General features: G+C 52.8%; 1 protein-coding gene across 7 annotated transcripts in view; it reads right to left on the bottom strand.

The window, feature by feature from the left end:
* Positions 1-386: 386 nt before the first annotated feature.
* Positions 387-13,268, bottom strand: part of Foxn1 (forkhead box N1) — a 28,362-nt gene continuing 15,480 nt past the window's right edge. For 5 of the 7 annotated variants that reach the window (XM_074046448.1, XM_074046447.1, XM_074046449.1 and 2 more), the window contains exons 4-9: positions 12,231-12,341; positions 10,280-10,410; positions 8,717-8,813; positions 4,712-4,919; positions 4,102-4,593; positions 387-1,875 (exon numbers count right to left, since the gene is read on the bottom strand). In XM_074046448.1, the coding sequence (XP_073902549.1) occupies positions 1,556-1,875; positions 4,102-4,593; positions 4,712-4,919; positions 8,717-8,813; positions 10,280-10,410; positions 12,231-12,341 (1,359 nt within the window). In that variant the 3' untranslated portion in view covers positions 387-1,555. The remainder of the gene's footprint in view (positions 1,876-4,101; positions 4,594-4,711; positions 4,920-8,716; positions 8,814-10,279; positions 10,411-12,230; positions 12,342-13,268) is intronic. The other 2 variants (XM_074046450.1, XM_074046445.1) reach the window with 2 other exon arrangements.

Below are 13,268 nucleotides of genomic sequence, written 5' to 3'. Positions count from 1 at the left end.
TCCACCTTCTGTGTAGCTGGGATAACAGGCAGGGATACCATGCCTGGCTCAGTGACCCTTTCTTGTTTTGGGGGCATTCAGGGAGGGAGGAAAAAGGGGTCAGGTCCTAGTAGGGACTTTGGGGGCTGGCATCCTTTCATTTGGGCAGGACAGCCTCACCCTGTCCTTGCACCTCTGCAAGTTGCCTTTGGAAGAGGCCCTGCGTACCTGCTTGCTCAGCCTCCCCAGGCCAGGCAGAAAGTCCTTCTAGATGCCTCACTCTGGATTTGGAAACTTCACAGTTCTGGGTGGGGAGAGAGTGACATCACAGGCCCAGGGCACCTGTGTTCAGATGGCTTGGGCTTTCTGCTCAGAGGGAGGAGGTCCAGGAATGAAGGCTCAGTATCTGAGACCACAAGGAACTTGCTTTATTGTTCCAAGACAGGGGACAATGAGGAATCTGCTCATGCCTCATATTAGCCCAGGGCCAACTTTTGGAGGTTCATTTCACCCCCAGGTCCAGGATAGGCTGTGGACCCCACCTCATGAGGTGTGATGGGCACCTGGGTCATAGCCCCAGCTTCAGGAACATTTGTTGTGCTTCCTGGTATACTAGGTCTGCCATGCAAAGAGAGGGGGGCATGGGTGCTCTTCCTCCAGCCTGTACTAGGCTTCCCTTCCCAGGACACTCAGGCTGCCTGAGACATTTGGAAGTAACTAGTAAGTTGTGACCTGAACTACGTGAACTTCTTTTAGAGAAAGAAGAGACTATGGTGACCTGGAGGGGACCATTCCTGCACCCGGGACTGGGACAAAAGGACTCATTCAAGTTTCCAAGGCTTTTCCAGACACTTTGTGTTGGAATTGGGCTCAGTTTGGTCCCGGGTAGATGTCACCCCTCCTGTGTGTCACCTGGGGGCAGCCAGACAAAGCATATATGGGGATAGGTAGGGCCTGGCACAGTGGGTGCTACTGAGTAGCAGTCCCCCTGGGTTGTCCACAGGTCATATGCAAGCAGTCCTTGCTGGGCTTGTTGAGATGAAGATGGGAAAATAAATACAGGGGCTCAGGGAAAGGATGTGACTGGAGGAGGTCAGGCCTGTACAGTACACAGGAGTCAGAATGTGGTTTGGGGGGGATCATTGACTGTGTATGGGGACCCCAAGCTTTGGTAATCAAAGCCCTTAGCTCTTGACTGCCCCAGAAACAAAGTCAGGCTGTCTGTGATGTGGTCCAGATTCCTTTGGGTACAAGGCACATGGGCGGGTATGTCTGAGTAACTCTGTGTGCGTGTGTGCATGAGGGCTGAGCAGGGATGAGCCAGGACTAGGGAGAGTGCATTTGCTACCTGCTTGGACACGTGCTCCTCAGAGGCCCTGAATAAGGAGCTGGACCACCAGTGGGCAGCATCCTGGGTGGTGTCTTCTACCCCCAGCTGCCAGCTAACAAATAAGTTGGCTGGGTGGCATAGGGGACAGGTAGTGTTTTCCTTCCTTGACCTTTAAGGTAAACCCGATGTGGGCTACTAGCCAGAATTCCAGACCAGGCAAAGGCTGGAGCTGATGTTGGGCCCAGTTCATGCTAGGGCCATGGGCTTGGAGCTGGGGCTGAGGTACACAGTAGGGCCAGCAGGGGCTGTGGGAGGCGTGGGCTCCAGTTCCACGAAGGCTGAGTAGAGGGTGCTGAGGTGCAGGTCTCCCAGGGTCCCTGAGCTGCCACTGCCTTGTGGTGCCAATTCACCTGCCCCATTGCCTGTCTCTGCCAGACAGGGCCCTGAGGGGAAGCAGTTGGGTGGTGGCAGGGACTGCGGCATGGAGGATGATGTCGGAGAGGAGGTCACCAGTACCAGGGGGTCAAGGGCCAAGCTGTCATCCTTCAGCTGTTCCCACAGATTTCCTAGTTGGAGAAATAGGAGGGGAGAGAACAAACATCACTGGTGGATACTGGGGCCCCTGAATGCCTCTCACCCAAGGCTTGTACATGCTGCAGAGAGCAGGATTGGGATGACATTGACTGGAAGGAGGAGACCCTGGCACCAGCTGTGTGACACCAGGCAGTGACTGATCCTCTCTGCGCCTCAGATTCCAATGTCCATGTAGCACAGTCTGAAAGCCATAGACCAGGTGACCTCTGTGGCTCTTGGCATTGGGGAGGAGCAAGGATTTGAGAATTGTCTACTGTAAGGGTTGATGCAAATGCTGTACACTTGGTGGTAGCCCAGGGTGAGGGGGCAGAACTCTTTACTTTGTTTCTGCTTAGGCTCCTAAGGAAGGTAGATTTGCACCCCAGACTAAGGATCTTCTACCTAATGAGGTGGATGGGCCTGGTTCCCTGAGCCTCCTCCATTACAGGGTCCAGCTGATGGGGACAGAGCTGGGAAGCACACCTTACTCTGTGGAGCAAACAGTACTGCCATCTGATCCCTCTTTCTGTACTGACATCAGGGCTTTAAGGTCTGGAGGAAGAAGTTTTGACTAAGTCCTAGATTGGTCTTGGCACCCTGGGTTTCAATTGAACTCTCTCTCTCTAGTTAAGCGACTTGGAGTAGGTTATGTAATTCTGTGTGCTTCTGTGAAATGGGTGTAATATTCCGATATGTTCTACAGGCCTACATGAGAGCGTACACATACGGCTACAAACATGATGCCTAATACTCAGAAGCAGCTTGAATGGTTGTTAATGAAGTCCCCCTCCCCATGTTGGTGCCAGGGATCGAACTCAGGTACTGGCACATGTATACAGTATCCCAGGTGTCCATGGTGTCTAGCAAGGCTACCTGATCCCTGATCCCACTGGTGACCTGGTGAAGCTATTTCTAGTAGTAGTTTCCCCAAACCTGAGCTGTCTCCCCGTCAAAATTGGAGCCCTCTGAGGGTAGGATGCTTTACCTGCTTATGAAGGCCCCCAATCCAGAGAACACAGGGTCTGAGGCCTGGATCAGCAGCCCCCTTCAAATCTCCTGTGATGAGTACCAAGCCTGAGGGTGCACTGAAGTTTAGATGGGAAGGGGGGCTGGGCTGCATACAGAGATGGAGCAGGCAAGATAGGGAGGTATGGCTAGAACTTTTCCCTGGGCTCCTATCCTCATATCTCTCTAGGACCTGCCCAGCTCCAAGGTCTTACATTCCACAGTGGGTCTGTCACCTTCTGCATTCAAGGATGAATTGGAGAACATCATTCTGAGTGAGGTTAGCCTGGCCCAAAAGACCAAAAATCATATGTTCTCCCTTTATGTGGACATTAGATCAAGGGCAAACACAACAAGGGGATTGGACTATGAGCACATGATAAAAGCGAGAGCACACAAGGGAGGGATGAGGATAGGTAAGACACCTAAAAAACTAGCTAGCATTTGTTGCCCTTAACGCAGAGAAACTAAAGCAGATACCTTAAAGCAACTGAGGCCAATAGGAAAAGGGGACCAGGAACTAGAGAAAAGGTTAGATCAAAAAGAATTAACCTAGAAGGTAACACCCACGCACAGGAAATCAATGTGAGTCAATGCCCTGTATAGCTATCCTTATCTCAACCAGCAAAAACCCTTGTTCCTTCCTATTATTGCTTATACTCTCTCTACAACAAAATTAGAGATAAGGGCAAAATAGTTTCTGCTGGGTATTGAGGGGGGAGCGGGAGGGAGCGGAGTGGGTGGTAAGGGAGGGGGCGGGGGCAGGGGGGAGAAATGAACCAAGCCTTGTATGCACATATGAATAATAAAAGAAAAATGAAAAAAAAAAAGATTTGAAATGAGAAAAAAAAAAAAGGATGAACTCTGGTAATATGCAATACTTCTGGGAACATTTAGTTTACCAGTCACATTCAAGTATGGGACAGAACATGGAGCTCTTTCCAGCTTTGTCAGAGCTGAGTATGGTTTGGTGATGGGTCGCTTGGAATATGTTCAGGGCAACAGGAGGAGGGAGATGGGGGCAAGGACACTTCTCGCCCTCTGCTCTGCCTGGCAGGGAGTCAGTGGCTAGCTTAGCACACACTCCTGGCTCTCTGCTTCAGGTGACTAGATACCCAGTCTCCAGCAGCCTGGAGACCTAGAGAGGACAGGCCATATGGCCAGGAGTACCCCTCCAGTCCTATCCCACCTCCCCTTTCCCAACCCCAGCTCACCCTGGAAGTCAAAGTCGGTGAGAGAGGGGTTGATAGCATCCAGGTCAGTACCAAGGTCTGTGTCTGATAGTAGGGTGTCATGCACGGTTCTGGCTGGGGAAGGCTCAGCTAGCAGCTTGGCACTGTGGCTGGGTGGGGTGTGAGCAGGCAGAGGCGAGTCCTGGGGGGTGCCTGGCTGGGCCCGCAGCTCAAGGTGCCCATCTGGCTGTGGGAACAGAGGCTGTGGAGGTCCAGGAGGGGCCATGCCAGGTGAAAGGTGTGGGTACGTCTGCCCATAGCAGGAGGGTGCATGCCCTACCAGTAGGTCCTGCAGGGGATTCTTGCCAGGAATGGGACCTGGAGCTGGGTGGATTGAATGCAGCGGCTGGGACAGCCCAGCTGGGGGAGCCAGTGGCCGGATGGGGCCTGAGCCTGCCAGCCCAGGTGGTGGACAGCCCAGCATCGGGGAGCCCAGCTTCTCTCTCTTGTCTCCAATGAGGCTGTCCAGCTCTTCTGAAAAGGCCCAAGAAAGAAGGAACACCATGAGATCTGCCTCCTTCACCATGGGACCCTCTTCTTTCTGCCTCATGGGTCCCTGGGGGCCTCCCTCACGTGACCAGGTCAGTCTTACCCGGCTTGGCCATGCTTTTGCGCACAGCAATGGGGTCCTTCCTCTTCCATTTCTGCAGCTCTTCCTGCATCTTGTCAATCTTGGCGGGATTGAGGGCCCACAGGCAGCCCTTTCGAGAGGAGCTTCCCGACTTGTTCTCCACCTTCTCAAAGCACTTGTTGAGGGATAGGTTGTGGCGGACAGAATTCTTCCAGCCATCAGGTGCTGTCTGCCAGAAAAGAGCAAAGCAAGAATTCAGGCTGGGCTCAGGCAGCAGGAGCTGGTCTCAGGTGTAGGTTCTACTTTGCCAACTCTGGGCACAGAACTGCTGCCTGCTCTGGGCTTATCATCCTCATCAGCACTCAGCATGAGCTCAGAATCCATCAGTGATGGGGAAGGAGTGGGGTTTTTTCCCTAAAATCTGTCTTCATTTCACACTATGCTTGGCTGGACACTTCAGAGACTGTGAGGTGATTTTTCTTGGAGGGGTACTGGGGTTTGAACTCAGGGCCTACACCTTGAGCTACTCCACCAGCCCCACCCCCTTTTTTATTTTCTGAGATGGGGGTCTCACAAACTATTCTCCAGGGCTGGCTTCAAACCGCGATGCTCCTCATCTCTGCCTCCTGAGTAGCTAGGATTACAGGTGTGACCCACCCGAGCCCAGCAAGGTGATTCTTAAAGGGATGGCTGGATGGCACCAGTGAGACCTCTGGCCCATAATCCCTCCTGAATGAGATCACGCCTACCTTCCTGTCTGTGCAGCCTCCTCTATGGAAAGGAAGCTTGTTATTCCAGGGTCTCCTGGGCAGTTTTAGAGGGAGAGGCTGCAAAATGTTCCTTTTCTGGGTCAGCCTTATCCCCTCTGGAGCAAACTTGGTGAGGCTGGTGAGAGTTTGGATATGTGCACATATTTGGCCATATATTTGGTGTTGGTGCTTGATGGGGGGTTGGGGAAATGTGTGTGAGCCACACCAATATCTGTAAAGTGTCTCCCTGATGTGACCAGTGTCGCCTGGAATGGGTCTGTGGCCTCCTGAGTGAGGATGTGTGTGTCCCCAAGGATGGCTGTGTGTGAGAAAGTTTCCCAGGGTGAGTTGTGCGTATCCATGATTGAGTGTGTGGGTGCACGTTCACATGAGTGTGCCTGAGGAGTGTGTCCTGGTGGAGAGGCCAGCCCTCAGGCAGGGGGTGCTCGTGCCAACAGAGTAAACACCCATTAGGAGGCCTGGTCATGCCACCAGTGCAGTAATTGTGCCCAGGGAGGGTTGTAAAAACCATTAGGCTGACTCAGTTGGGTGAGAGGCGGTGGAGGGGGTGCCTATGGGCCTCCCGCCTCCCACTTCCAGCTCTGTTCCAGGTTCTGTGACTGCCCCAAGCCTAGTGGGGGCTGATTGTGGGTATGGCCACCTTTCTGGCCAGTGGGGCTCCTTTACCCTCATCTCCTGGTCCCTCTCCCTTTCAGCCTGTAGTTTCTGCTTAATGAGGGGTAGCCACTCCCTCCTCCCCAGCTCACTTGCCCCAGGGAGCAGCCAAGCTGAATCACGCCCAGAACAATCAGGCCCTCATGCCAGCATCACTGTGAGTTGCTGGCAGTAGCTGCTGGAGCCTTTCTTGGGGACAGTTGGCCTGGAACAGGGGGCTGGTTGAGATGATCCCCGAAGCTCCTAGGGTCACTAGGGAGGATTCTTGAGCTGCCAGACCAGCCTTTGACTCCCACAACAGTCTCCACTGGGAGTCAAGGCTATGTCGCCCCATGGGCAGAGTTAATGGGTACTAGGGCCTTTTATGGTCCTATAAATCTGTGACTTTGAGATGCCAGGGCAGCCCCCACCCCAGCCACTTCCTGTTTGGTAGAGTGTGGTCAGCACTAACAATTATGTCCAGTGGCTGGACACTTCCCAAGTCCCACATCCCTGACTCACAGGGCTATGGGACGCCCACATCAGCTACCCTGAGCGCGAGTGTAGCCCATCTGAGTCTTTGTCCAGAAAAATTATCCTCAAACAGGGAGTGAGAGATGGAGAGGGGAGGGGATCTTTGGACTAATTATTTAGGGGAAGCATAGGGTAACTGTCAAATTGGGAGGAATCTATATGTCAATTGATTCTACAGAGAGGGAAACTGAGGTCCAGATAAGAAAGGGCCTAGCCCTGGATCACACAAGAAGACAGTGACAAGCCCAGACTCCAGCTCTGTCCCTTAACTAAAGGCCCTGCCCAAGTCACCCCACAGGGCTGGCCTCACCATCTGAGCCCATCCCGTTCTTACAGATGCTCTCTCTCTGAAGTCAAATGTAAACTCAGGAGTGAGGGAGTGATGCAACTAGCTAAGAACAACAACCAGAATAAAAAAAAAAAAAAAAAAGCTGTTAGACCTCTTTACAATTCAACCTCATAAAACAGGGATTACATGGCTCCCAGGAAAAATAATTAAGCCAGGAAGATGAGATGCAGGGAGGGGCTGGGGATCAGGCCAGGAGTCGGCAGGGACAGAGGCCCAGAGGAGTGGAGCAGGGTCTTCATTTCCCTTTCCTTGTCCTGGCCCCTTGAAGGCATGGAGGACCCTCCAGGGCTTTAGGAGTTAGGCAAAGCTTGGCTCCCTGACCTGCTGGGGCATAGGAGCAGCCTGGGTACAAGCTTTGATGCTTTTGCATCCCAGTGACAACTCTCTTCCTCCTCCTCTCCTTTCTAGAACCTCTGATGGGTCAGCATATTTTTCCATTCCTGGCCAGACCACTCTGACCTTCTTGCCCACTCCCCATCAGTTTGCAGCTCAGCAGTTATAGCCATTTATCCCCAGGCAGGACAATTGAGTAGATGGAAGGTGCAGGAATCCCCCACTGGCAGGAGCTGAGTTCTGAATTGCCCAGGCCTCAGCTTCTGCCCTCTGCCTGTGTAGCAAAAAAAAAATCATGTCTACCAGGCTGCAGGTCTTGGGGAAGGCATTCCTCAGACACAAGCTCCTGTCTCTTCTGCACCCACCCAGGAAAAGGAGTCTGTGCAAGGGATAAGGGATAGTGTGAGTCCAATAATTTGACCCAGTCACTGATTCCACATACTGTGTGACCTTGGATGTTTGGAGCATCCTTTCTGAAATATTGCCTATCCAGGGAGAAGAGCACCTGTCCTGCCCTAGTAGGCTGTACCTCAGCAGGCCCACCCAACTTACCAGCATCTGTCAACTCAAACCAGAGACATGACTCCCCAGCATTAGAAGAAAGGTCAGAGGTGATCTGGTTCATCCCCTGTCCCCATGTAGGAATCTTCTCTCCATTATCCTTTGGGAGCTCACTGAGTGTGACTTCCACACCTTGCCAGTATCCTTACACTCTGAGGACCCATGCCTCAATTTCCCCAATGGCTCTTTCACCCCCTCTTCTGGGGAAATTGAGTAGAGCCCCCAGCACCCCTTCTGTGGAGGATAGGAACTAGATTCTGCACAAAGGGTAGTGGGAGAGCCAGGCGAGCCAGCCAGTTCCCTGGGACACCCAAAGACTGTGAAACCCACACTCCACTTTCTGGCAGCTCAGCCTGCCTCCCACAGAGGCAGATCCTAATCTTGTTCTAGAAGGTGATGTGTTCTTCGGCCCCAGCACTCCTTGTCACCTTGGCCGACCAGCTTCTTCGGAAATTCCTCCAGGCCCACAGCATCCTGGGGGGAAGGCTAGGGACAGTCTCTTACTTCTCCAACTTTCTCTTCCAACTTGGGGTAGGTGGCTGCTCCCAAAGCCTATCAGAACTGACACCTCTACCTCCCCACAGCAGAAGATCTGGCTCCAGCCTGCTATGTAACCTGGGGAGAGGAGCTTGGGCTCTCTGTTCTCCACACAGAGACCCCTACCTTTTCTTCTTTTTTTTTCCTTCAGTCCTGGAGATCTAGCCCAGGGCCTCATGTGTGCTAGGCGAGCATTCCCTCCCTTAGCACAGCTGGCTTTCTGGGATGGAAACAAGGGAAATGTGCCAGGGAAAACCCCCTCCTGACTCATTTGAACTTGGGGTGGTGGGTGAATGGGCTCGGACTCACCTTGAAGTAAGGGAAGTGCTCGGTCATGAAATTGTAGATCTCACTGACGGGAAGGCTTCCGGTTTTACTGTTCTTAAGAGCCATGAAGATGAGGATGCTGAAGACACAGAGAGTCCCTGAGAGTCTGACTCTCTGATCAGGTCCCAGGCCCTCCCAGAACCCTCCCTCTGGTGAGAAGCTCTGTGAGAGTAAGTTGAAATAAAGCAGGATGAAATCAGGAATTACAGATTCCTGATTGTGGAATTGAGAAAGCAGGGTTGCCATCTGACTTAGCCGTGCTCTAGCTGTGTGACCTTGGGTGAGCACCTTAACCTCTCTGAGCCTCAATTTTCTCAGCTTTGAAATGAAAAAAAAAAAGTAATAACTACCTTGGAATTATAGGGATGAAGCATGACACCTTGCACATATTACACTCATTACATGGAAGCTGTCATGACTGATTGGTTCTTGGCCAGTTGCATGCATAGGAAACTAAGGTCTCTTGAGCCCCTACAATGTGCCAGACACTGCTTCTCCTATATTCTCTCTCTCTCTCTCTCTTTTTTGGTACTGGGATTTGAACACCAGGCATCACACTTGCTAGGGAAGCACTCTACCACTTGAGCTACTCCGCCAGCCCTGTTTTGTGTTGGGTATTTTCAACATAGGATCTCACTAACTATTTGCCTGGGCTGGCTTTAAACTGCAGTCTTCCTTATCTTTGCCTCCTGAGTAGCTAGGATTACAGGTGTGAGCCACTGGTGCCCAACTTCTCCTATATTCTCTTAAGCCTTCTGACACTCTAAATTGCTGTTCCCTTACATTTTCTTTTCTTTCTTTCTTTTTTTCCTTCTAGATGAATAAACAGAGGCTCGGAGAGATTAGATAACTAGACTGAATTTCACAGCTAGTAAGTTACAGAGCTGGGTCTTGAGCACAGTTCTGTTGGACTGCAGGTCTGCATAGCATCCTGCCTTCCACAAGCCCTTCTCTATGTTCCTAGCTGGTGTTCCCTGAGCTCTCACTAGCTGATGACCTGGCCTCTCCCTGGGGCCTACAGCACATCAGGTGAGTGTCCCTGGGGATTGGATGAATGGGAAGGACAGGCGCAGCTGGTGCTTCATACTCCAGCTCCAGAGAAGTCCCATCAGAACTGGCAGATGGTGGATAAACTGAGTCACCTCTGCAGTGCTCATCCCTCATTTATTTCCAGCACAGCTTTGGAATGTGGCTTCTCTCTGAATCTGGGGAGAGTGGGAAGGCAGCTAGTATCCCCCCTCCCTTTTAGGGCCAGTCCCAGGCCCTGTGCCCCAGGAATTTGGACCTCAGCAGGCCCACCCAAGGTACCAGCATCTGCCACGTCAAACCAGAGACATGACTCCCCAGAATTAGGGGAGGTGATCCGGTCCACCCTCTGCTCCCATGCACGAATCTTCTCTCTAGTATCCTTTGAAGGTCCAGTGGGTATGACTTCCACTTCCCACCATTACCTTTACACCCTGGGGAATCCCATGCCTCAGTTTCCCCCAAGGACCCTCTAAACTGCACCCCCTCCTTCTGCCCCATGGATGCTGGGAGACGTACCTGTAGGAGTAGATAGGTTTGGGGAAGAGTGGCTGGTGCCCATCAGTGCTGGCCTGGGGTGCAATCCTCTGGTATGGATAGTGAGCAGAACCCAGGTAGGGTACAGGGTAGCTGCCGCCACCTGGTGAGTACTGCAGAGGTGGAACAGGGCAGAGTGATCACCATGGTACCTAGCCTTTCCTAGGGGGCATTCCCATTCATATAACATCCAGAGAAGGAAATGAGGGCTCCGCCACCCACCATCAAACAGCTTATTTGATGCTGTTTTTCTACAAAAAAACTTTCTTCTGGAGTTCAATATGAATGGATGTTCAAAAATATTTCCATGCAGAGCTATCTGAGGGGTGGCCAAAAGTGCAGCTCCTCATGAAGGCCTGGGGGAGAGCTGGGAGGAACTCAGGATCTCAAGGGTCCCAAGTCTCCCTTTCTCCAGCCAGCTCCTTCCTTTCAGCTCTTTCTGTAGTCTGGCTGCAGTGGTGATGGGACGAAGCTGGGTTGGAAAGAATGAGGAGCAGCCTGAGGCCCCTCCACCCTCCAGGCAGGTGCTCCAGGCCTCCCTACCTCTCCTGGAGCACCGGGCCGGAAGTGGGATGTCCAGCCTGGGCGTTTGCTGGGCACTGCCACCTTTTATGAGTTTCAGTGGCTCTTTGAAAGAGCCGGTCATGGTGGTGGGCAGGTGGGGGTAGGAGGTGGTTTTACGGCAAAGGGCGTGGCTGTGGTGCCAGGCATGGTGTTTTATGGGGGTAGAGGGGTAGGAGACTCTGACTCCCCCAGCTGCTCCAGGCTGAAGTGCTCTTTCCAGGTCACCGAGAGACACTTAGTGCCTGAGTCACCCTCTCTCCAGGCTCCATAAAGCCCTGGGTGCGGCCATCTTGTTCCAGGAGGGTACAGACTGCAGAAGGCATCAAAGCAGGGCTAGGCATAGTGAGGCCATTTAAGGTCTGAGGGCTCAGTCCCTGATGTGACAGGTTGCCTCAGGGACATCCTCTACCCTGGATCAGACCAGAAGCCTCAAGATAGCTTTGGCCATTACAGCCAGGCCCTTTGAGGAAGACAGAATGTCTCTTCCTGCCATGTGGTCTTTTGCTTCCCTCTATCTATTTCCTCCGCAGAGCATGCTGTTTGACCTTTCTCCTTCCCTACCTGCCTCTGGCTTGGCCAAAATCAGGGTCACTGCCAAAGAGGCAGGAGTAGAACCTGCTCCACAGGCAGGGCCTGTCTCAGTGCCAGGCTGCAGGTGGATGGAGCCGGGCTCTGGGCAGCCACTTGCTCTGTCTTGCCCGGTGACTCTAGGGAGCTGCCTGACAGCTCTAGGGCTCTTTTCTTTTTTTTAAAAAACCCTCCATCCCTTGCCAGTGTGGGGCAATTACTTGGCATCCCATGCATTTGGGAGGGGTAAAGCTGGGCAGTGAGGTGGGGAAAGGACCAAAGATGATGAGGACTTAGAGCCCTTCAGGTGAAGAGGTTCTCTAGTCCTGCACATTGTGCGCACCCACTCTTGGCTAAAGGCAAATTCAGGGCCAGGGTCATACAGCAAATTGTGACCTAGAAGGGAGTCCATTGTTCCCTGCTCTGCTCAACCTTGTGTGTCACACTACACACCCCTTTTCTTTCTGTCCCTGTGGGGTGGCTCGCCTCCTCCCTCGCTCTTTGGTTCACATAATGGCCTTGCCTCGGTCACAGCCACACTCTGTTTGAGACCTCTCAGCCCGTGCTGGGGGTTCAGATAAGCCCTACCCACCACCCCTACAGAAGGGTGATTATTTCCATCCTAACCACCGCCCCTACCCGGGGTGGCCCAGCATGAGGTTTAGGGCCCTGCTGCCCTCATCTCATCTAGGCATGCACACACACTCACATAACACACACCCATGCCCCCACCCCCACAGCACCCCACACCCCATGATATCCCGAGACCCCGGGGAAGCGTGTCCACTTGTCCCAGACCCACCTGGTGGAAGGGGGGCTGGGAGGGGCAGTACATGTGCTGCAAGGGAGGCTGGTAGCAGTACATCCCAGGACTCTCCAGAGCTGGGGGCTTGACCTTGACCTCTGCTCCCTGCTGGAAAAGAAAGCAGATGGCCTTAGTTTTTCCCTTCCTCTTCCCTTATTCTGGACCTCACACAAAAATAACCCCTATTCTTTCCCCTTTATTCTCCTTCCTAGAGAACAGAGAAGGGCAGGGATTTTCCCCAGGGAACTCAGCTAGGACGGGAACCAACAATATTCCCAACACCCTATCTCACTGCTGGTGAGAAGTGGAAGACAGGCTGTTCAGAAACATGGAGGAGATTTGTCAATGGTCACACTGAAGGTGGGATAGGGCTAGAGATCTCTGGGGGGCCAATGTGGAGTCCTTGGAGTCTAGCACAGAATTGTACCCCTAGTAGGACAAGAAGGGGTGTGCACCTAGGTCCTGGAAGGTGGTCAACCTCAGGAAAGGGTGGATTGCTCTTCCTAGGGTTCCCAGGAGCCTTGGGAAGCCAGCACATGGGGTCAGAGGGGCAAGCTAGCTGTGACCTCTTTCTGGGTGTGCCCTGGGGCTGCTGATGCAGAGATTGCCACAATCAAAGAATCTCAGGCCTGGAAGGGCCACAGCATGCACTAGTGTCCAACCCCTTCATTTGACGGATAATGGGGCTGAGCCCAAATGAGGGAAGCCATGTGCACCACATCACACAGCGAGCAACCTGTGAGCTCTTCTCCAAGATGCAGGAGTGAACTCAAATCTCAGCTTCACCATTTACAGACTGGGGGATGCCTTGGCCTCTAGGAGCCTCAGATCCTTATTCGTGAGATGGAGATAGTGGGAACTCTAGGAGTTGTTGGGAAGATTAAACAGGGCACTTGAAAGAAAGCACCTGGCAGAATGGCCAGGAGTGGGTATTGAGTGGATACTTGGGGCATCCACTGACATGCTGCTACCTCACTGTGGCTGCTGCCATGTTCAAGGGGCCTGAGAAGAAGCCATCCAAGGACTCCAGAACCA

The sequence above is a fragment of the Castor canadensis genome, chromosome 11 (assembly GCF_047511655.1).
Source record: "Castor canadensis chromosome 11, mCasCan1.hap1v2, whole genome shotgun sequence".
NCBI lineage: Eukaryota > Metazoa > Chordata > Mammalia > Rodentia > Castoridae > Castor > Castor canadensis.
This window is presented reverse-complemented; position numbering and strand designations above follow the sequence as displayed.